A 25246-nucleotide genomic window follows, 5' to 3' on the forward strand; every position below is an offset into this window, starting at 1 on the left:
AATACAACTCATATCCAAAGCTAGTGAGAGGAGTGTGAGAAGTGTTGGGGATAGGGTGGGGGACAATGGGAGTCTAAGGCTAGACTTGGCTCTTCATAACTCCTTTATTATGGATAGCAGTTGAAAAGTGAAAGGTGATGTGTGTGATTTCATTCATTAGAAAACTTACATCATCAAACAGTGTTTGCTCAGCTTGTGTCAGAAAAATGTGTCCAAAGGTAAAATAAAATCTTGTATGTTTTTGGAAAGCACATGTGAATCCAGACAAAATATATTTCTTTCTTATAAATGTAAGGGAAGCTATGTTCTCTCTGTACTAATCACAAGCAGGAGCATGTGATGTAATATGGTACAGGTGTCTTCAGCTCACCTTGAACTAAAGGTTTTGAATGTGAAATATTGACATCCTTTTATCACAGTTTCTGAGTGAAAATACTCATTTAATATGTACAATATTCTATGAGAGAAGCAAGGAAAACTTGTATCTGAGAAAAACAACTATTGTGCAAAGTGGGAGAGATGTCAGGAGGAGTTTGAAGGGAATTAAGACACTAACAGGCACTAACAGGCATTGTGTATTTGGCATGTTTCTGAGACATCTGGTTCACAGAGATTGCATTTCTTGAGTTATTTTGCCACACTGTGCATTACAGAAGGCTTAAAAGTTATGCATATATTTCTTGCCTATTAAAATGGAGACAAATTTGCTCAGGTGGATACCATTGGTTATTTCCTTGAATATTTCCCAGCATTCCCAGTTGGCTACAAGCCATTGGAATTCTTGCCAACTATTTGCACATTCCTTGTGTTCTTTTCTTAATGATTAAGCTGTAAGTCTTTATTTCATAGTTCTGAATAATGTTTTTTACTTTTAGAAAGTTACCCTCATTGAGGGAGCGGGGGACTAGTCACACTGTAATGTCTTCTCTATAGTCTACTTTTCTATAGTCGCTCACATTCAACTTGCTGCATTTAAAATAGATTTTTGTTTAATGGTTTATAAATCCTTAAACACATTTTCCTTCTTTTTTCAGCTGCAGACAAGCTTGACTGAACCAATGACTTTATCCAAATCCATCTCTCTTCCTCGTAGTGCGTACTGGCACCACATCACACGTCAGAACAGTGTTGGAGAAATCTACAGTTTGCAAGGCAAGTGTCATTAAAATAAGAGAATAGCCCTTCCTGACACCAGTTTCCTTCTTGTAGGACTAGGACTCCTGCAAATCACTGTGTATTTCCATTGCTTGCTTTCCCTCCATTTCCCTTCACCAGCCCTCACTGGTCACAGGGAAGCTGAGATTTACCTTTGCCTTTTGCCAGCTATCATTTCTCACACTCCAAAAGTTCCAAAGCCTTCTGTGTGAGGGGTAAGGCCGAAGACTTTGTTTGGGAATGAGACTTCAACCAAAACATTACAGAAAGCACTTTATCAGAAGCTATTAGTGGATGGAGAGTTCTGCTTTATGATGTGTCTTATAAGGATTTTGTTTTGCAAGTCTTTTATCCTTGATAGAATTGAGTACCAGTTAGGAGATGACTTCAGACTCAGTAGTAAAATGCTATCAGAGCTTTACAGTTTAACCAAGCCTTATAGAAGTCCCGTCATAGGGGCACAAGGTGGAAACAACAAATGTAAATACTTCACTTCTATATTTGTCCTAATCATGAAAGGCCAATTAACTAGCAAGGGAATGCTTTGTCCAATGACTCATATTGCTAGATGTTTGATCATCTGTGTCTTCCTCTCCCTCCTCTTTTCAAATGAATAATCTTATCCTTCAAATAGACTTATTCTGTAGGAAATTCTTTAAAAATCTGAAAAAATAGGGTAAAACGCTGCTCATCTAGCAAATAGACTTGAACATAAAAAGTGTTGTGTAAAATAGCTGGTGAACTCATGACCAATATGATTTTCAACATGATTAGGCATTCCAAACATTTCTTTTTTCACACTTCAACTTGTGCACGTATTACCAGCAATAAATATTTTGACCAAAAAGTTATTACAAGCAAACTGAAATAATGAGACTATTTTTATAACAATATTTGTGTGCCAGGATTTCAAGACTAGTGGAATATGATCAGTGAGAACTAATGGCAAAAGTTACATTGTCTGAATGATTCTAGTCATTCACAAAATCAAATGTAATTGTGTTTGATACTTTAAATGGCCGTTACTGGATTTATATGGACATCTTGATATCTATATTTTGAGATGTTAATTTTGAAGAAAGCAGAGGTGACCGGTTTATAAAGTTCAAAAGTCAGAGAGAGAAAGTAGCACCCTAGGCTTCTACTCTACCAATACCAGCAACAATACATTAAAATAGTCTCACTCATGACTCCATAAAATTATTCGCCCTTTGCAGTGATTGAGATTCAAAAATGTGAGATATTGGCATAAAGATTTGGGAATTAGTTAGAAAGCAAGGTGGTAACTTTGGTTTTTGTGGTTTTGCCTACCATTCCAGAAAATAAAAGATGGTTGTATTCCTGGTAGCTTTGAACTAAAATGGGAGGCAAGGAACGGGCATTTATACCGAAATTTCAGATACAATTTCACATTTATCCTAAAATTTTTAGAGTATATTGAAATAGCTTAACACACTGCCAAAGACTCCTTGGATGACAATGGTAATTTGCATACTAAAACAGATATACTGATTGGAATAGTCTATGATATATAACAGTATTTTTTAATTTCCAGTAAACTTAAGGCTCTAAATGCCTTATCAATTATAATGAATGGCCAATTCATTTATATGGCCTCTATATCACATTTTTCTCGGGTTGGTTGCTTGCTGCTCTGAGTAACATAAAATACACATTGACTCAGGTTATCACTGTAGGTCAAATATATTGAGAAGCTATTCAATATAACTTGCATTTTGCTGTGCTGTGAGTTGACTTTTGTACTGTATTTTGCTTAGAGAATTACATTTTAACATTTTGTAGGCCTCTCACTTTGTGGCTACACTATATACATATAGAAAGAAAAGAAAAGCAGGAAGGAAGCAAGGAAGGAAGGAAGGAAGGAAGGGAGGAGGGAGAGAGGGAGGGAGGAAGGAAGGGAGGAAGGGAGAGAGAAAGAAAAAGAAAAGAAAGAAAGAGAGAGAGAGAGGGAGGGAAGGAGGAAGGGAGGGAAGAAAAAAAGAAAGGAAGGAAGGGAGGGAAGAAAGTATATAGAAAGTAGGTAGAAACTAGAGAGTAGGTAGATTGTGGATAATACAAGAATAGATTCAGATGCAAACATATTAATGATACATTAACAATGATGATTTTCCTTTATTTTCATTTTGTCCTATTATGGCAATAAAATCAAGCAAGGGACAGGAAAACTATATTTTAGGGGACTCCTTTGTAGCAAGACCATGGCAGAATAAAACTACCAAAAGAAGGGAGAGGTAAAAGTAGAAGCCGTGAACTTTTTCTTCCTCTCCCCCTCCCCAGCCTGTGTGAATGTGTGATGAACTTACATCTCACTTGCTCCACCGGCCTCCCTGACTGGTCACTCAGAGGAGAATTTCATTGTCTGGCTGCCACAGGGACAGGTCAGAGTGGAACTGGCGATGTGTGTGTGTTAATCATATTATAGGGTAAACCAGGGAGGATTGAGCAAAGCAAACTCAGCTCCCAGATTTTCTCATCAGATTTTTTTTCTTTCTATTTCCAACTGTGAAACTGAGATCAATATGAATTAAACTCAGCAGGCTTTCATTCAGAAGTAAAGGAGGAACATTTTATGTATTTAAAGTTCAATAGACCAGGATTCATCAGGAGACAGCACATGCAGGAAGAGAAAAAGTTGTATCTTGTGGAAACACATCCATTCTATGCCAAGACTCACCTGTAACTTAAATTGCCTGTCACCCTCTAATTGCCCACTTAGTTTAGTTTTCTGTACTCATTCATTCCTGTTGTGTGTTGCCAGCCATAGTTTTATTTTTATGCTTACCTTTCTTTCATTTGTATTTTTATTTTTATTACCTTCATGTAGTGGTTCAAGGGAGTTCCATTTAACTAAGCAGTTTGTGAATACAATGCATCTTGATCAGTTCATCATTCTCACCCATCCCTCCCGGAGACCCAACCCTTCCCTTACTTTTCTTAATTTTGTAATATAGACATTGCATTTTTTATAAAACGTTTTAGTGTTATTACATAGGTGATACACAAAGGACTTCCAGTTACATAAGTCAGGAGAAGAGTACATTTCAATGTGAACAATGTCATCCTTTCCCTTTTTCTATCCCAGGTTTTCCCTCCCATCCCCACCCACAAGTTGTATGGTTAGTTTTCAACATAGTGTCTAGTGTGTACCAGTGCTACTTTTGTTCCATGTTGATTCTACACTGTCTTCTTCCTCCTGTCTCCAGTTCATTCATCTGCCCCTCCCTCCTGGACCCCGCCCCTCCTCCTGCATACAACAGTTTCCTGATGGCTAGCGCCATTTTTAAAAGACAGGCATATTGATTGTAAGATGTCCTAACCTTAATGACCGACATGTCAGTCTCTCCATGCCCAAAGGTGCTCTGAATAGTAAGCTATAATGGAGACCCTGTTGTAATCAAGGCGACTGAAGCAAAAGAATGAGGAAGAGACTTCATTCGTTTCCAGTCAGAGACACAGAGACAGAGAATGAGAACCCAGTTATGGAGTTTTTCTTTATTCATGTCTCTCCCCTTGATCCTGAATCAGTATGCAGTATATTTAGGTGTCAGATTATATAGCAGAGTTGTGAACCAGGATTTGGGAAAACCAAAACATCTGTTGAAAGTTACAGGCCAGTCTACTCAAAAGCATGGTGGTAGCTGGTGCGGTCCAGGCATTGCTGCTGTCATTGTGCAATGTAGAGGTGAGTGGGGGGCGGGGAACATGGCGAAGGTGAAGCCATCAGGACCAGCTCCTGTCCCCATGAGCAGTGGGGCTGAGGATAGCGGTAGCACCCAGGTCCGTACGTGTCCAGACCCATTTTAGCATCTGTTGAGCAGTTCGGGTTCTTGTGCACAGTCAGGTCAGGGTTGGCAGGCTGGGTTCTTGTTTTTGTGTTATTTGTATGGACTATGGGTTTTTATTGTTGCAAACTTTTATTTGGGTAAGCATAGGAACTATGGTGTCATGCTGTATCATAGTAGCCCTTCCTCCTGATTGCTCAAGCTCTGTTCTTCTCCACCTGCTCCTTTCCTGCTGGCATTCGCTCTTCTGCAGTAAACAGAGTCGATGAGAAAGGGAGCTGAAAATGGCCCCTGATAACTAGATTTATGGGACTTGTGCCGATACGTGTAATATCTTATTTTTGTGCAAAATTGAATGGAATGTACTTCGACTTATTTGAAAGCTGCTTGAACAACTTTAAGTCACATGTGATTGCGAGTGCAGCTTCTCCGAAGGAGGGAGCTGTCAGAACTCCACTGCCATTAGCACGGATTAATATCCAAATGCCAGCTCTGACTTGCAGGCCTCCTTCTGCCCTCTGCATGTCTGTAATTAAGCCGCAGACCACTGGTGTCAGCACTGACGCTCACCTAAATTACATAGAGAGCGGACGGAGAGGACAGCGGGGCTCTAGGTTCTCAGGAGGACAGGATGAAATAGGCAATTAGAATTAGAGATAACCTTCAGAAAACACTAGATAGAGTTTGCCAGAGATTCGTGAGGTAAATAAGGGATTTATTTACTCTGCTCAGCTGCGACCCTCTGTCCTTCTTTGCCGCTCATTCAGTTTCAAGATTGTGCTGTCAGCACATTGCTTCCATGGAGACTTTTTATTTAAATTTTACAATAGAAATGTTTTCCAGATTATAAAGTTACTTAAAAAAAAAAAAAAGAATCGCCTCCTGCAAGTTACAAAACAAATAGCAGAGATTGTAGCTGCAGCAGTAAAACAGGAGCTTGGTTAGGTTCAAGCTGCCATCTTTCCAGAACATTCTCAGGCTACCTGTGAAAGCAGTTGGAAGATGCCACATATATCACACATTCTCCCCAGGCCTCAGCCCGCTCATGGAGACTTGGCAACACCTCATAGCAATATGAGTCCTTTCTCTGGAAACTGCGCTTTCTGTCTATTCAGGTGTATTTGTGGACTTTCACTGCGGGTTCTTACCTGGGGAGAGGTGAGTGAAGGCTGAAGATGCCTCCCTGGGTAACACTTTTTTTGAGATAAATGAATCAATTGCTCCCTGACGTGGATGACATAAAAATGCACAAAACAATCCCACCATGAAATGTTTCTTATCGCCCAAATTCAGAATTAAGCAGTCTCTCTTTTCTGCTCCAGTAGACATTTATGCATAAACTTATAGCAATATATTTGTTTAAAAACTGACTTCCTGCAAATGGATTATGTAGGAACTGGTGGGTAATTCTTTGATCCTCATAGCTTATCCACACTGGGGCTGGAGGTTTATGAAGAGGTACCATCCACAGAGGTGAGAGTCTTGAATTATGGACTCAAATAAACTTGGGTCTGTTAACTACCGAGCGCTGTCTCTTTGGATGTATTACTGACCTTTCTAAGCTCAATTTCATTTATCTTTAAAATGGAGATATTACAAATGGGGGCCACCCTGGGTTCCCCGGTTTCCAGGGCATCCGACGGGGTCTCTGGTGAGACCAGATCCTCCCACATGACACATCTTTCCTGGCCTTCAGAGCATGGTCCACCAAATGGCCCTTCAAATAAGCTCCACCCAAAAGGGACTCATCAAGATTCTGATAACATTCCCCGAGCCAGAGGCATTTGTCTCAAGGCCTGGCCTCCCAACAAGCAGAGCCGCTCCCCCGAGACATGCATGCATGAGGACAAGAATGAGGACCTCCTGACCCCCGGGGTGGGAGACCTCTGTCTTAAGACTATTGGTCTCCATGAAGTGCCTACCTGGGCACACACAGTGCACATCTGGTATGTAAGCTACATCTGTCAATCAACCTACCCAGCAGAGTCTACACCAAAAGAAAGACAACTAGCATCTACACCTGCCCTGATAAGACCCCAGCTACACAAAGCACCACCGGAGCTCTGGAGCCTTGCTGGAGCCTGCTGCTCCCTGTGGTGTCGCTCATTTTCACTTTGATTAACTCTTTCCTTAATTATTTTCACTATACTTCACATATAGTAACACTGTACATTGAATGCATATGTAGATATGTTGAAATGAAAGCCTCTTGTGGGAAAATATTTTTTTTTAATTTAATTTTATTTTATTTGAGAACATACTGTACAGAGGGGTTACAATTACATGGGCAGGATAATGCATACATTTCTTACCAAGCATTGCAGCCTCCTCCTTTGTTTACCCTTCACCTCCCTTCCCAGCCTCCCCCCTCCCCCCCACCCAATCATACCTCCCTCCCCCCCCACACACCGACATTGTAAAGCTGGTTTTGACATGACATTTTGTACTTCTCATTGTTGCAACAGGTCCACCTGAATCCTTAAACGACTTGTTTGTCCCCATCTCCTCCACATGTTATACTGACATCAAATATAGTGAAAGCAGGGGTTACACTGTGGGGGAGAGACATACAAAGCAACAAAGAAATAATCTTATAAATGTGTTAGAAACACATGCATGAAAGAAACAAAAACATTAAAATACATATTTGAGGGTTCGTTTTCCTAACATCACATTCTCTGACTTTTTCCGCTTGACTCATACCTATACTAGATATTGCAAATAAGGGAAACCATGGGACCTGTGTTTCTTTGGGCCTGGCTTACTTCACTTAATATAATTTTTTCCAAGCCTTTCCATTTCCTAACAAATGGGGAAATGTCATTCTTTCTGATGGAGGCATAGAATTCCATTGTGTATATATACCACATTTTCTTGATCCATTCATCTACTGAGGGGCATCTGGGTTGGTTCCATATCTTAGCTATGGTAAATAATGCTGCAATAAACATAGTTGTGCTGGTAGCTTTAGTGTGGTCTTGTTTGTAAACATTTGGGTAAATGCCTAAAAGTGGGATTGCTGGGTCATAGGGGAGTTCTATGTGAAGTCTTTTGAGGAACCTCCATACTGCTTTCCAAAGTGGTTGAACAAGTTTACATTCCCACCAACAATGAAGTAAGGTTCCTTTCTGTCCACATCCCCTCCAGCATCTGTTGTTGTTAGAGTTCTTGATTTTTGCTGTTCTAACTGGAGTGAGGTGATATCTCAATGTTGTTTTGATTTGCATTTCTTTTATGGCTAGGGATGTTGAACATTTCTTCATGTGTCTATTGGCCATCCTTCTTTCTTCTTCAGAGAAGCTTCTCTTTAAGTCTTTCGCCCACTTACTTATTGGGCAGTTGTTTCTTTGAGGATTTGTTGTTGGGTGGTTTAATTTTTTGAGTTCCAAGTATATTTTAGATATGAGACCCTTGTCCATTGTATGGCTAGTAAAGATCTTCTCCCAATCCCTGGGCTTTCTATTGATCTTGCTAGCTATGTCATTTGCCCTGCAGAAGCTCTGCAACCTTATGCAATCCCATTTGTCCAACCTTTCTTTGATTTGTTGTGTTTCCGGGTCTCTATTTGTGGGAAAATATTTTAATGGGGATAAAAACAATATCTACTTAGCATGCTGATCAAATAGGTTTATCTCCAAAAGATTGCCCATCAATAATTATTGGTTGTCAATGTCCTAATGTAAATTAAATTCACGCAAAGGAGATTTCTTTATGAGCACAGGCAGATACGCTCATCCACACCAATATATTCTATTTACCTTAAAACCGTATTAGAGTGTTTCTACTATGTGCAAAGAATTTTGCTTGAATCTAAGAACTCCTTGCAATATCACTATTAAGAAATGATTTCAAGATATTAAAATTCTAGAAGAAACTAAATTTAAGTCTCACCTAGTTTTTACTGCAAAAGAAAACATACTCTTAAATCTTCACATTTGCTCTCATTCCAACATCAGGGGTGAATAAGATGTTGCATCTGAAAAAAAAAAAAGCAAAGAAAAGAAATAAAAGAAGCCACGTGTTCCAGTCCTACACCAGCTTATTCCACCCCAGGCAGTGGCAGAGCCCGGTGGCCTGCGTGCCCTCGTTCACCCACTCCAAATCGCTCTCTCTGATGAGCTTGTCCTGGAATCTGAGAAGCCTATCAGAGAGCACTTCTGGCAGGACGCCAGCCTCTCTCACAACGTGGAATAACTTTGCTTGAATCAATGACTACTAAATATGTTCCCTCATGTGGCACTTTCCACTGGCTAGACCCCAGGTGAACAACAAGGAGAAGACTGCTCAGTTCATTCTATTGAAGCAGCTCAAAGCAAGTTCTAAAGATAACTCAAAGAGTGAAATAGACCAAGTCAGACATTTAATCTTTTTCCACCAGACATGCAACAGTTATTACTGAAAGATAAAAGGTTAGGAGCTTCTAGATGCTATATCGGATTAGTATAATCTACCACTGAGTTGGATTAAACTTAGTAAGATGCTTTACTCTTCAAGTCTGAAATTAAGGTTTCTGTTTGGTCTCTAAACTTGATTCCTGTCCACCAAACTTTTCCTGTGAGATATAATAGGTAACATATTAATTTTATTAATTAACCAAATTTTATGGAAATAGATATTATATTTTATATAGAACTATGCATAATAGTACTGTCAGGGGAAAGTGAGTAAGTGAATATGACCAGATTAATCAACCCAGGCAGATGGTTACATGAACACTGACAAATACTCAGCTCTGTGTGTGTGTGTGTGTGTGTGTGTGCATGCGTGGCCTCAGACACAAATGAACATATTGAAAGCAGTCATCTCTAGGGCAAGGATGACAATGATTTTCATCCTGGGCACAGTTTTTTTAAGTGGAAGCCCCTCCCCAGTACCAGCCCTTCAAGGCGTAGAGTCTATCACAAGATTGGAACCTGGGGGAGTTTCTAGAATGATACTGGATTTCCATCCTGGTTGGCTGGTCTGGGTAGCAAATTAAAGATTAAAATTGTTTTAGGAACTATTTGTTGACCCAGTGTAGGCTGCATTGAATTGTTAGATGTGTGAGTATTAGAAAAAGAATCATCGTACGACATTGTATGGCGTAAGTGGGCCTCAGAGATCATGCATTTTCATCTGAGACCTTTCCTTCATTTTACATTTCCTTTACACTTGCCCATCACTCGTGGCTAACCACTACCTATCATTCTCTATTAAGAACTCGAGACCTTGAAATCTTCTAGAAAACTGGAAGCCACATCACTTCATGCTTCCTTGGGACATAGGCCTAGGCCAGAAATCCCTTGCCCTTGCTGTCTGCCAGTGGAGACAGCTGGAACCCCAGGGGGATTTGGGGGTACATTCTGGAATCACGACTGGTGACAGGTGTGTTTAAAGAGGAGAAGCCATGCTGTAGAAGGCAGAGGACAACAGTGAGACCAGGGTGGCACAGCAGTAAATAGAGCACAGAGGAAATGCTTTCTCTGGGTGAATCTAGAGGACTGTGAGGAGAGACTCCCAGATGTATAGCAGAGGCAGACATTGCATTGCTCTGGCTCACCTCTATTGGCTGGATAGTCTGAAATATAATACAACATTTAGTGTGAATCAAGACACACATGTGGCCTTGTGTGGTAGTTAGCATGTCAAGGGCTCTCTCTGTTTGAAGCGTTGCCCATCTGGTCATCTTTACCTGTAAGTATAGTAGCGTTAGCCCTTACACTTGTAGTTTTATAGCCTAGAGACTAAAGGAAACAAATTCGGTTAAAATATGAATAACTTAAGGTTCGGTAAGAGGAAGCATCTGGATTTATGGAAATTCTTTGTAGGAAAGGAGTTCTTTTGTTGTGCAGCCTCCTGTGAGCAAGATACTCAGGTAGAAAATACCATAAATAGAGCCCCGTGTACGTCACAAGATTCCTGAAGAGCCAGAGTTACAGATGCTATTTCCATCCGTGGGGAGAGGTCGTAGGCCTTGTTGCCATCTTCGCTCGCAGTGGTTAATCATTTCACGTGTGTCAAGATGTGTGATACAGTTCTCTGGGTTCAATTATTGTGCCCATTTTATAAAATGATTGGGTGTCAACACAAATAGTCATGGGTTCTTGCTCATTTGCCACTATGCGACTAAGCCTAGGGTGACAGAGTTCAAGGCAGGATGGAATAAAGCAGTTCCAGCCTCCGTCCTTCTGTGCGGGTGCCTTCCTTTGCAACCGTAATCAAGATTTACAAGCATGATTCCTTTAAAAACCAGGCAACAACTATCCTCCAATACGCTGCAGCTGAAACAACCCAGATGGAGGCCATCTAAACAACTGTGGAGATTCTGTGGGATGTGGGCACTGCTTATAAAAGTTGGATGGAACAGTTTTATTCTCCTTGTGGAACAATTTAAAACACATTGTGTATGCAAATTAGTCATCTTCACGCTTTAAGGTCACCATTACTGTTCATCATTACCTTGCAAGCTTTAAACTAAGCTGTGCAGCAAATTTAGGGTAAGTGTTCTTTCATTCCAACTTTTTGGGGAGTGTCTTTTGGCAACTTCACTATCAGTTTCCCCACTGCCAATCCTTTTCAATCCACACTTTTTCCTCCCTGCTGAATACTTTCCTTTTTCTGGAGCATTTGCTCTGATGAGCCAGGACCCCAGGTAGACAAGGTCCTTTGCGTAGCTTCTGTAACCAGAGTCTAAATGCCTCCTCAGCATGGCTCATTCCCCCTAAGTAAAGATTTCTGTGTCTTCTACTCAGAAGTGATTTTTCTAACTTGAAGCTATGTGATTTCCGAAGATCTGACAAAAGAGCAACTGAACTTGATAAGTTGAACTTGATAAGTTACTATAACGGGAAAGAATTCTGAACATGTGAAAAAATAGGTAAAAAGTGAAGATCTCCACTGACTACCACATCTAGAACATATAAAGGAGAATCGGCTGAGATAAAACAGACGGCTCTGTTTATAAAATTAAGAAAATTCTTCATATGCGTTTGTTTATTGTGTTTTTAACTTGAACACTTTTATTGGGAATAATGTTTTTATGGCAGGTAAATGTGACACAATGTTAGGTTTTAAAACGCTAATTTTATTTAACTATTGCTCTATTACTCAGCACGGTTTTATTACCCATGTCTTTTACTATTATAAACACTACTTCGGTAGACATATTTGTATACAATCTTTGATTACATTAATATTTTTAGAAATAGAATTGAGTTTTTCATTAAATGTTCATTGGGATAATTTAGATATTTTGAATTTGTCTCGTTTATGTAGCATATGACCCAATGCTCTTCCCTTCTGCATATATTACAGTTGCCATAAGGACAGGCATACAGCGAATTACATCAGATTTCTTTAAGTTTGTTCACATATTGAGTCATTCGTCAAATATGCATTGGGCTCTTTCTAGGTAGTTGAAGTAAATACCACAAGAATGGCATGAGGAAAATAAGGAAAAATCATTTCAGACATTGGTAAATGTCAGAGGAAAGATGTGTCAGAATGACGGCAAAGAGAATGTGTCGACCATTTAGATTTTCCGTAAGAAACAATATTGGAGTTTAGGTTCAGATGGCAAGAGATTCAGCTTGCAAATATAAGGGAAGGAGTTTCAGGCACAGAAGTGAACATCGCTAGTAGTAAGCTAAGGGGGTGTGGTAGAGGAGAGACAGGTGCAGCTGAAGTACAGAGCGTGGAGACGCTTCCCCCTGAGCAGTGGAGCGTCGCTTCCCTCAGTAATGAAGGCCCCGTAGACCTTGAAAGAGCTGCGGTTTTGTCATGCAGTCATGGAAACCCATCAAATGCTCATAACTGTGGTGACCTGGCCACATGTTAAAGATCACTCTCAGGACTGTGTGGGAACCTACGCTAGGAAGGTGACATAAAAAGCGAATGGCATTGGAGGGAGTGGAAAATGGTGATTTGTTTTCACAAAGCCTTTCTATGATGTTAGAGGCTGGAGGAAGAGAATCAAACGTCCAGGTTATTATTTTGGTAGTAATACTTGCAGTTAGTATGTGCTTTAAAAGTTCAGTGCTGTTTTAAAGTAATGATTCTCCTCTCAATGATGGACATGTGAAATACTAAAGAAGAAAAGTAAATGCTGTTATTCTTTAAAAAAAAAATAATCCAGGCTAAGCAAATAGTTACTTGCAAGAGAAGATGGGAGGACTAAGAATCTACCCCCATCTTTCCAAGTAGATGTAACTGTGACTGTGAGGTCAGCCTTTATGGCATTAGTGCCTCAAGTCCCTGTGGCTGAGCGTCTAGCTTTCCCTAGGGTCCCATAAGTAAATAACAAGCCCGGAATTCAGACAGCTTGATGCCCGAGTCTGACTGCCCCGGCTTCCCCAGAGCTGTGCGCCTTGAATGAACAGAGAACGTGAAGGTTGCATTTCTCTGTGTGACCCCTGCCCTTTGACAGTCTTTAAGAAGAGACACAATAGGGATAGAGTATGAGCTGACATCATCAGAGAGACAGTGCAGATCATCATGAAAGTCACCGCAGTACAGGGAGTCTAGTGAATAATTTGCATAATTTAATTTGTTAAAGGCAAATGCATTTTTCGACGAATGAGCTACGCTGTCAGAATCTTCTCTATTGTCGTTGAGAACCTTCCCTCACCCTTGTGACTAAATTCCTCGGAAGCTTTTGAAAGAGTAGCCTGTGACAAAACAAAAACACAATTTTAGATAAAGGGAGTTGTATTGTGATTAAGAAAGAGCAATCCACTGGTGAAATGCCATCAACCTGAACACTTCCTGGGGTATATTATAGGCTTGAATCTAACTACAATGATAGAAAAAAATTATTAGGTTGACTTGAAGGAAACTGCTATAATTATAGGTTAACGGTTGTTAAATAACAGTAATTTCATATGGCTCAATCTAAAACAATATATAAATTGAGATTTTACCATCATGAAAATTTTCAAAAGATGCATTATGAGAGGGGGAATGTTACTCAGCAGTATAGCGTAAGCTTAGTGTATACATGGCCGGGATTCAGTCCTCAGCACCAAAATAAACAAAAGATATATTTGATTAAAAGATGAGTTGATCACATAAAACAAAAAAAATAAATCTAAGCAGCTGGAAAGTGGACCATGACAGAGTTCAAACAAAAACAAAAAATCTTAAAACACATATTATTGTTAAATATTCCCCCAAACATTGATAACAACTGAACCTCTATGAAGTCTTGAATATTAATATTCATTATAAAATAATTCATAGCCTATGGTTTATATTAATAATTTAATGACTTAACAGGTATAAAACAATTAATAGCCTTTGTTTATCCATCATCAGTGGCTTCCATGTTTATACCATTCTATGACAAAAATGGAAACCATTCTAATTAAAAACCAAACATTTCATACTTTTGACATTTAAAAACATCTTTTATATGATCTTGAGTCAAAGAAGACACATAGAAGGCTAAGAAAACACTGGGCGTGTAATGTAATGTAATGCAGTGTTGTTCACTGCACCAAAGCTTATGAGATGTCACTAAATTGGTAGATGAAGTTTTCTTCCCTTCAATTTTACATTTGTATAAGGGACCAGGATTAAAACCTTAAGTTTGAAATCTGTAAGTTAAGCAAACAAAAAAAAAAGAATAGGAAATGACTACAATCGTATCCTTTTAAACATCAATAGAGAGCATCATCATAATCTAAACCACTGGTACTAGAAATGTAAGGCTACTCTAATAATAAAATGTCAGTAAATAATTTCACATTGAGAATTTTAAGCTTAAATTCATGAAAAATCTCAACAGGTATGGAAAAATATTAGCTACCAAAGCATATTTAATTGGACCTCCTATTAGAGAACTCAGGGTTTTGGGGGGAGGAATGCGACTGATATGAGTTAGTATGCAACTCTTAATAAAATATGCAACTCTTGGTATAATGTAAGTTTTGGTGGACATGATCTATTTTTATACAGTACAGAACATTAAGCAACCAACATATTCTGCTATGTGTGAAAGTTTATTATGCATTTGAATAGTTGGTATCAGCAAACTATAGAATAGAGTTGAGATTTTTTAAGTAAAAATCATGTAATACATATATATGTGTGAATATATGTGTGTATATATTGAATTTATATGCCTATATATATGCACATAGATGTGTGTATACATATATGTATGTGTCTATACATTTATGTGTGTGCGTTTATCTGGAAGTATATAGAATGGTAAAAGCTGCTTCCTGACTCTTCATTTGTCAGTGGACATCCAGATGTGGAGAATTGCAAGCTATGCTCTGAGGCACAGTAGTACAACGATGTCAGAAGTTAGCCCCGTGGAGTTTCCGGTTCATTCTCAGCTCACTGGAAGATAGACAGTTGTACAGTTTGGGAAAACCTAGAGTGATCTGGAAATTTCAGGTTCTCTAAGGTTTTTATAAAACCTCATGACCTTTCTAAAGAAACTATCTTAAGAACTAGCTACCCAAAGATGAAAGATTGAGTTGTGTTTCATGATACCATTAGGAAGGAAAAGAAAATCTCTTCTTTACCAAGACCAAAACAAGACTTGGATGATCAAAAGCACAAGCTTGCTGCTTGCTCTCTCTTCCTCTCCTCCGTGTGATTCATCCTCTTTCCTTCCTGGGGGAACCCAATGCCCACTGCCCCAAGCACCAGGAATATTGCATGTAGCCCATGAATGTTGGAAGAACCAGCCTCTGCTTCCATAGGCAGGCAGAGGATGGCTTTAATTGGGATATTTTAGTTATTTGATTAGGGACTTTAGTTCAAGGATAGCCACATGACTCAGGCAGTATAATAAGCCTGATCTCAAATACTTGCTCCAACCCAAGGCTGCTTTCTCAGCAGGCTTAGTGAAAAGACAGAAAGCTATAGCTGAGTGCCATTCAGTTCCTACCAAGATGCCCACATTACGGGGCGTGGAACACCTGAGCTGTGACATGTCTGTACTGAGATGTGCTCCAGTGTGCTAGACACAGGAGATGTGTCTACCTCATTGATTGTTCATACGTTGATTACAGGTTGTACTGATAATATTTGGGGTATTATTTGTCCCCTGTGATAGGTTATGATGTGCAGATAACGTGCTTTGACTAAATTCCCACCTTCTGCTTTTCTTTCTTAGTCAGCTCCCTGGCGCTTTTCTTGTGAAGTTTTTAGTGGGTTTTGTTATTCTGCTTTCAAACATGCACGGGAAGGTTTTCATCATGTTCACCTCTTCCTCTTCACGCTCTCTTCCTGCCCTCGGTCCCAAGTGTTGAGCACAAAGTGGCCTTTTATGTTCGTGTCTCCTAAATTCCACGTGATAGCTGTCTGTCCGTCTCAGTGTGGTTCCTTTCACTTAATATGATAGTTTCTAGTTCTTGCAAATGGTATAATTTCATTCTTTTGTGTGGCTGAATAGCTCTCCGTTGTTTTGAATAGGATGGATTAAAATGTACTACTGATACTAAATCTACCTGTCCTTCGTGCATGTTTACTGAGGCACATAACATTACATGTGCAGCTTACAAGCTACCTGGTAGCCAGTTCTGCCTACAGCAGGCCAGACACTGATGATGCTTTGAGATGACCACATTAACCAACCAGATATCTGCCTGGTCTCTAGACTTCCTACAGACATTTGTCAAGACAGTGTTCATCACTCTAGATTTTATATTATTGGTTATTTACGTCCAAAAGCTTTCAAACAAATACTCAGTGAATTTACATTTGTGTAGTTGCTATATTTTTTAGATTTATTAAAAATATCAAGATCCATACCATATATTCCTTTAAAATTATTGTAATTTTTAATTAACAATACTCAGCACTTAAGGGGACATAAAATGTTAATGCAATCATATCGCTAAACTTGTATTTAAAATATATTTGGAAAGGTTACCAAACTTTCTGAGCTTTTGTAACTATCACCAACTTCTCACAGAAGTACAAGGTAATTTTCAGTATAAAAGTGAAAATATATACAGTTCTGATAAAATTTATATTCTAAAGTAAGAATTTTGTGATGCTTCATCACAAAATATGTCCTTTTATGCTCTAAATAAATCATCACATAGTTGGTGTATAGATTTTTATATACATCAATAAAAAATTAATCATAACTATAAGATCAAGGTACATACTTTATTAGATCATGTGAAACATTAGAGTGCATTTATATGTGTGCAAAACTGGTATTAATTTCTAAACTGTTGCTTATAATTGAGAATGACTATCAATTATCACTTTATGATGGACTACATTTTATTCCTATCAGAAAAATTAATTGGTTCATAGAATTGGATTCATAATAAATTCCTGGACCCCTATCAAATACGATGATTTAGTTACTTTTTAAGAAGGAAAGATCTACTTCTACAAGATAGATGATTCTTTCACATACTGTTTTTTAAAACTTAATGGAGGATTCATCAGAATTTCCACTTTCATGTCCTAAATTATTGTCCTTCAAGAAATGCAGATAAAATTGACTGGCTATTCTTCGGTATAATTATAAATCCCAGAGTTACACTGTTTATTTACCATGCTGATACTGAGAACGCAATTCAATCCCTGACTTTATAAACATGGAGGCAAGTTTTAATATTGGAAAGCATACTTTTACCCATCTCACTATAATTAAAGGACACTCAGTGTCCTTCCAGTAGGATGGCAAATGGCAGGCTTTGGCAACTGGCTTTTTCATTATTGCTGCCATACGATGTCTGCGATTCAGCAAGCACTTCCATTTCCCATAACTTTTCTGTGCATAGTGACAGCCACAAAGCCTCCCTGAGGTGGTAGGGGACATCAGATTACCTGCTTGCAGCTGTCAACTCTAAAGATCATCTAGGTTGATGGTCTCATTCATCAAATCTGCACTTACACGTTTTTGGATAACAAAAGCACTTTTGCATACTGGCCATTGAAATTCACTTGAGCCCATGTTGTCCAGTAATGGATAATCCTTTTTTTAGACCACATGACGGTGACATTCTGTTCAAATATTAATAAAATATTAATAAAAATAAATATTAATAAAAATCCAGAGTGACCCTCATTCTTCAAGAAGACAAATGTAGTTTAGCAAAAAAAAAAAAAAAAAAAAAGGAAGGGAGTATTCAAGTACAAAAGACGTTGAGTAGATTGAAGACCTTAAACCAAAAGCTCTTCCCATGCCACTTGTACCACGTTAGGGACACTTTTTGAAAGAACAGATTTACCATCGAGCGTGAGTATGCAGATCTGGCAACTTCTAGAATTCTTTTAACTCAAATTGCCTCAAAGTCCCTGCCCTTAATCCCAGGACTCACTTATGATGGTTCTCTCTTGCCACTTCTTTTTTTTCATTATGTTATTTATTTATCAGTGGTTTCATCTTGTATTACTAGTTGTGTTACCTCAAATATTTTCTAGAGCCCGGTGCCAGTGGCTCACGCCTGTCATCCTAGCCACTCAGAAAGCTGAGATCTGAGGATCGTAGTTCAAAGCCAGCCAGGGCAGGAAAAGTCTGTGAGACTCTTATCTCCAATGAACCACCAGAAAACTGGAAGTGGCACTGTGGCTCAAGAGGTAAAGTGCTTGCCCTGAGCTGAAGCGCTGAGGGACAACGCCCAAGCCCAAGGCCCACAACAAACAAACAAAAAATCTGGAAAGAGATGTAGTGTAGCATTTTTAGATGTGAACATTCCTCAGCTACCATAAAAACACTTCCAGCACTCCTTCAGAGAGAGGTGCTAATACTCTTGGATGCAAACACTCTTAAGTCACACATACTAAGCCTAAATGCCAATTGAAATATTTTCCAGATAATAAAATAGAAGTAGAGAAGCTAATTTTTCTTATTTCCAAGGGTTCCCTTACAAATGTAAACTGAAAAAAAATTACCTCTGAGCATTTACTTTAACATTTTTATAGGTTTTCTCTTTGTGGTAATATTTTTTTTAAATTAGCAACAAAAATGTGCAACTCTAGCACAGCCATAAAATATTTTAGTCAATTCACATGTTAAATATTTGCACTAAAAATAGTTTCAGCTCTAGATTCTTCCTCCTCTAAATGTGGATAATAAAATCCACATAAACTATGGACATTTGTAGCCTATCTGTATTTGGTAGGAATATGGAGGAAGCTCATTTGCCTACCCTGTAATTTAACTGTGCTATTTCTCAGCTATTAATTATGAAATAATAAAACCAATTTCCCCCTTGCTCTATGACAGCTTTCTAAGAAAAGCTCTCACATTATAATTTTTGGTATATGATATCTTATGCAGGAATCTTTTCCTACAGTTTGGATTGTTGTTATGCAATTGAAAGTGTATATATATATATATATATACATATATATGTATATGTATATGTATATACATATATATGTGTATATATGTGTGTGTGTGTGTGTGTGTGTGTGTGTGTGTGTGTGTGAGAAAATGGATTTGGCCCATAGTATGTGACATATGGCATGCTAAAATTAACAATAAAGTGAAAAACAGTTATACCAGAAAAGGAAAGAAATCAATAAGCTGTTTTCATATTAGAGGGAGAAAAAGAGAAGTGGGAAGAGGAAAGCCTATCTCTCCTCATGGCTTTGGATGTATACTCAGTAGTGGCTATGCCATCATTTAAACCACTGTCCTGTCTGCCCTAGCAGCTCATTTTAGGTCCAGTAACTATTCCCCTCAGAAAAAAAAACCATTTGTCCTAAAAGAATAGTTCATTCTCGCTTTTGAACATGAGAAAGTTTAGGTAATCCCAGGATACTTTATAAATTTCAGCATCTATAGCACTTTGAGGAATTCTTAGAGTTCTATAAATAGGATTCAGCTCTGCCCAGAGAGCAGGTAATATGAGCAGCAGTGTCAACTCAAGCATAATTATAGTTTTGGAAATTATGAATCATTAAAAACTTTTTCCTTATAAAAGGGCTAAAAATAAATGGATCTAACAGTTGTCATAATATCTATATCCACTTCCATTGTCTAAAAAAATGTTGTATATTAATCATCTTTAATGACATGTTTACAATGGAGTTTCAGTCAACTATTGGTTTACCAGCCATAAACATCAAATAAAATAGACAAAATGTACTTTGCAATTTGGTAGGGAAATCAAATGATTGTTTATATCAGGGGAAAATGAAATGGGAAAATAGACCCAATGGCTTTCTTTCACATGAAAATACCAAAAAAAAATGCCGCAAGTGGTAGAATGCTAGCCTTGAGCAAAAAGCTCAGAGAGAGCACCCAGGCCCAGAGTTCAAGTCGCAGGTCTGGCAAGAATAAATAAATACTTATACCTTGACATTGAAACAGTCTAAAACTTCTTTGATTGAAGATTAATGATATAATCCATTTCTCCCCTGACTGGAACACAAGCAAGTATTAATGAAGTGATGCTTCTCATGAGTGGCAAGTATTCACTTGCTTCCTTTGACGTGAAATTTGCAGTGGCAAAAACTACTAAGAAATAAAATACCATCTGAGAACTCTCTTCAGAAAGATCAGTAGAAACCCCAAGACAATACACAATCATACCCAAATTCTGTAAACTTAGATACTTTGTAAATGAGCCCACGAAGAGAGCATAATATGTGTAAAGGGTTACCTGACCATGGTACAGTCTGAATATCCCATGCCTTCTGTTTGCATCTTTAGGCAAAATATATTCCTCCTCAGTGATGGCTCATTTCTGAGACTGTCTGTCCACGTGCTCTGTTTTATTTACATCCACATACTTGTTCTGCTTTATTCAATTAACTCATGTGTTTCCACTTAAATGATATGTGTTCATTTAACTGATACTCTGATGCTAAACATCCAATGCTAAGTCTTTCTGAGTATTTCTGCAGAGACTGAGATCTTCCTGAGTATTTCTTTGGGTGTTCTTCAAATATATCTTAGTGTTTCTTCAGATATCAAGCTGTTTCTTGAGATTCTTTGGAAATACTCTGATGCTAAATATCACATGCTAAGTATTTCTGAAGAAACATTCTCTAGTATTTCTTGGGTTGAGTCACCCTTCTGATAGATTTTCATATAGACACCAGGGTAGCATCCAGAAGTCATGTTTGGGACACGAGTTTTAAGTGTGAGGAGGTTCTTGCTCAACCCTCAAACCTCAGTCTTGAGCATTGACCTCTGGTTCAGGAAGGCAAATAAGGTTATTGCATAGCCTGGTCTCTTACTTAAACCAGATGCCATGATACTCTCCTAACAAAGGAGGATGAAGGGCAGATTATTCCTTGTGGGTGCAAAGATAATCAAGAATCTAAAAAGCCCTGAGTCACTTTTCAGTTGCCCCCAGCAAATGTGTTCGTATGTTATATAATTACAACCTAAAAGCATAAATGGGTCCCTATACTATAATGAGAAGCAACCAAAAGGCTCCTTTCCATTAGTGCTGTGTAGAAAAACAGAGGCATGGAAGGAGGTTCCCAGGTACCAAATGAAAATTAAGAACTAGGTGGACAGGCCAACATTTAGATAATGTTAAGCATATGATCCATTCAAAGCTGGAATGCAGCCAACAGCACATAGACCTGTCCAAGGGACCTAACCGATCATTTGGAACACTGGCAAAAGAGTTTGATGTAAAACAGTCTGCGTTAATGCAGTCATAGTGCGTCCATTGTGATCACAATGCCTCTTAAACACACCCATGCCAGGAACAGAATCACCAGGTAATGAAGAAAGACTACTTGATGAGAAACAGCTGTCTCGTTTACACCTTTAATATGTCCCAGTCTATAAATTAGGGTAAAACATGGGTTCAGCTGTTCTAGGCTTTTATATCCAGTAGCACTGTGTCCTGAAAACATGGAAATGTTTTTGTGTGGTTAGCTCCTTGGTTAGCTCCTTGCAATACAATAGATAAATCACTTCAGCCAGCAAGGCTGGCCTTCCCAAGAGTCCTCTCCTTAACAAATGGAATTAGTGATGTTGCCATTATTTAAAGATAATGTCTTACCGTTGTTTTTATTTAAAAAATTGACCATGATACATTGCAGTTAATGACATTTTGAACTGAAACCCCCTTTTTACAACTCCTGAAAGATAATAAAAAACAAATATATTCTTATACAAGAATACAAGATATTAAACATGGTGAGAACCCAAACACACATAATTGCGAAAAGTAAAGATTGTACAATTTATTTTGAATATGTTTTTATGAGAGTATTTACAGTAGCCATCAAAAATAACATACATTTACCATGTATCTCTTAGAGAGGTTCTCTTTCCCTGCCAAAAACGAGTGCCAACATTACATGGGTAAAGCACCTTGAATATTCACAAGGAAAACATTTCCTAAATAGAAGGTACTTGTGGCCATGTGTTGGTTCCATGAGGAATATCTGAGTGTCTTGGTCCAAAGATGATTTTGCTTCTGATAATCAAAACTGTGGAAAGCAGCCCTGACCACGTGGAGAAAGAGCAAAGCCGCTGAACCGAGAACCACCTCACCCTGTGACGGAGGGCCTGAGGCACTTTCTAGAAGAATGAGCTTTCTGCCTGAGTGTTTCTTTCAGAGAAGAGAGAAATGAAATGTCACAGCCATTATCTGGGCACCGCACGGTGCAGGGAGCGCTGGCTGTGGCCAGAGTACCAATTATTGGATTAGGCAGCGATGGATCTTTGCAAAGCCTGTCACTTCAAGGCCAGCTCAGGACTGGCCAGTAGGAGGGGTACATGGGGATTCCTGGGGTGGCTGCTGCCAGCAGCACCCCAGGGGACAGTGTAGGAATGCTCAGGGTCCCCATGCACAAGCACTTTCCCTAATCCCCACCTCTGGTGTCTGACATAATTGGAAAGCGGATATCTGTCTGCAGTGATGCGAGTACTCTCTAGTGGATTTTCTAATTGATATCCATGAAATAGTAATACCTGGCATTTCCTCTGCCTTCTATCCTCTTATGAACACACAATACACTGTGCATCCTCGTCCACTGTCAGTCCAAAAGGTCGGAGAGGAGTTCATGCACATACCCTCGGACGTGAACCAAGCAATGCCCAATTTCATGCACAAACCAACTTCCACCCCTCCAGTCTTGCTCCTGAAATTGCACGTAGAGAAAGCTTAAGCCTCTTGGTATCCTCTACTGTGAAGGCATTTGGAAAGGGGTTTGCGGTCCATGAGGAATGAGCGCAGTTCCCTGAGCTGGACAGAACACACGCCGTCCATGCAGTAAGGCAGGGCAGGACAGTTCTGCCAGGAATCTGGCTTGGGACACCGTGGGACACTGGCTTGACAGCCTCTTCTGTGGCTGATGAGTAGACTAAAATATTGAAACTGTCTGGTGGTGCGTAATTCTCCCAAGAGAGATGTCTCGAGAAGGGAATTTACTTGGGAGGGGGAAAAAATCATGATCCTGATGGAATGTGGTGCTTTTATAAAAGACTCTTGAAATCAGTTTCTGTTGAATGTCTGGATTTAGTGAAAGGCTGACCTGCTCTGGAAATTGCACCTGCCAATCTAGCAATTTTATAGAAATTAATCTATTACTTCCAGTTTTTGACTTACCCCCAAGTAGCCAAAATTGTGTGTTTATCAAGAAAGAACAGGAATTACGAATTACACCTGTACAAAACCTGCCTCAAATGATAGCTACTTACCAACTCAATAAAGAGCAAAATAAATTTATTTGTTGGCATTGTAGAAAGGGCTTGATTGTATTCATGAGCATAAAATACCACTCAGCCTGCAGTTAGATTGTGTGCTGTAGAAAACATGCTAAATGTGAAATTCATAAGACAAAAGGGAAAGTGGACAGCATTGGCAGCTTTATTTTCATCTTTAGACCTTCTTATTCCATTTATCTGAAACTGCCGTGTGATGTGTATAAGCCATATCTCCTTTCTTGGGTTACATCTTTTTGGGGGAGAAGGAGTGATCATGGGGCTTGAACTCAGGGCCCAGGTGCCCTTTCTGAACTTTTTTGCTCAAGGTTAGCACTCGACCACTCAGAGCTACAGTACCACTTTGCCTTTTTGAGTGGTTCATTGGAGATAAGAGTCTCATGGACTTTGTTGTCAGGACTACCTCCAACCATGATCCTCAGATCTCAGCCCCCTAGTCACTAGGATTCTAGGCGTGAGCCACCAGTGCTCACTTTGGGTTGTTTGTTTTGTTTTATTTTTGTAGGTCTTAGGACTTGATCTCTGGGCCTGGTCTCTGTCCCTCAGCTCTTCAGCTCAAGGCTAGCGCTGTACTACTTGAGCCACAGTGCCATTTCCAGTTTTCTGAGTGGTTTATTGAAGATAAGAGTCTCACAGCCTTTCCTGCCTGGGCTGGCTTTGAACTGCGATCCTCAGGTCTCAGCCTCCTGAGTAACGAGGATTACAGATGTGAGCCACTGGTGCTCGGCCATTTTAGAAGTATTCTCTCAAGCCGGCCGCCAGTGGCTCATACCTATAAGCCTAGCTACTCAGGAGCTGAATCTTGAGGCTCACAGTTTAAAGCCAGCTCAGGCAGGAAAGTCCAGCTGTGAGACTTAATCTCCAACTAATCCCAGAAAATGCCAAAAGTGGGGCTGTGGCTCACGTGGTAAAGTGCTAGCCTTTAGCAAAAGGAGATTAGGGATAGCTTCCAGACTAAGAGTTCAAGCCCCATGACCAGCAAAATAAAAAGGAAAAAAAGAAAAGCTTTATCTCATACTCAACCAGAAATTTTTATTTTTTAAGAAGTTGTCCCTAAGCAGCAATATCTTGGAAGCCAGGTCAAAACACATATTAAATATCCAGCTGGCTTCATAAAGATCACAGAATCAGTACCTGACTTGCACATGACAACAGGTGGGCTATAAAAAGCATCTGTCATTCCAATATCACTGAAAGTTTCCATTGCTGGAAAGAGGAGGGAAAATGAAGTGTTTTTCCACCACCTTCCATATGAAAAGGCAGATACTTGGTTTTCGTTACCGCTGCTTGAATATTGCCAGCATTTCCCTGACACACATCTGAGATCATGAATTGCCTGTCGCAAGCCATTGCAGCTCTACAAATGAAACTACTTTAACCGCATTTGGCCTGGGATGTAAAAGTAATCATGTTAGCACGCAGAACCCGCAGAACCCGTGTCTGGAGCAATCAGACTACTTCGGTCCTCGTAGAAGCTGTCTCCTCATAGACACGTGGCGCGACTCTGCTCTGAGATCAAATCACTTCTATGGCGCCCGGCGACCCGGCCCTTCTGTTCGCTGGGTCTCACCCCTCAGTGCTCCAGCCTTAGATGCCATCAGCTGAGAAGCCTCTCAGTGTAACCCCACAACTTGATTCTCTCCACACCATTTGACTTTAATATAAAAGCAAGTAAAATTAATTATAA

At 39.4% G+C, this 25246-nt stretch overlaps 1 protein-coding gene across 1 annotated transcript in view; it reads left to right on the forward strand.

Moving 5' to 3' along the window:
• The window catches only part of Dok6 (docking protein 6), a 283082-nt gene that overhangs the window by 233124 nt on the left and 24712 nt on the right, over positions 1 to 25246 (forward strand). Inside the window, exon 7 of the mRNA XM_042693499.1 lies at positions 1035 to 1152. Within this exon, the coding sequence (XP_042549433.1) occupies positions 1035 to 1152 (118 nt within the window). The remainder of the gene's footprint in view (positions 1 to 1034; positions 1153 to 25246) is intronic.

Source organism: Dipodomys spectabilis, unplaced genomic scaffold (genome assembly GCF_019054845.1).
Source record: "Dipodomys spectabilis isolate Male_0828 unplaced genomic scaffold, ASM1905484v1 ptg000169l, whole genome shotgun sequence".
Lineage (NCBI taxonomy): Eukaryota > Metazoa > Chordata > Mammalia > Rodentia > Heteromyidae > Dipodomys > Dipodomys spectabilis.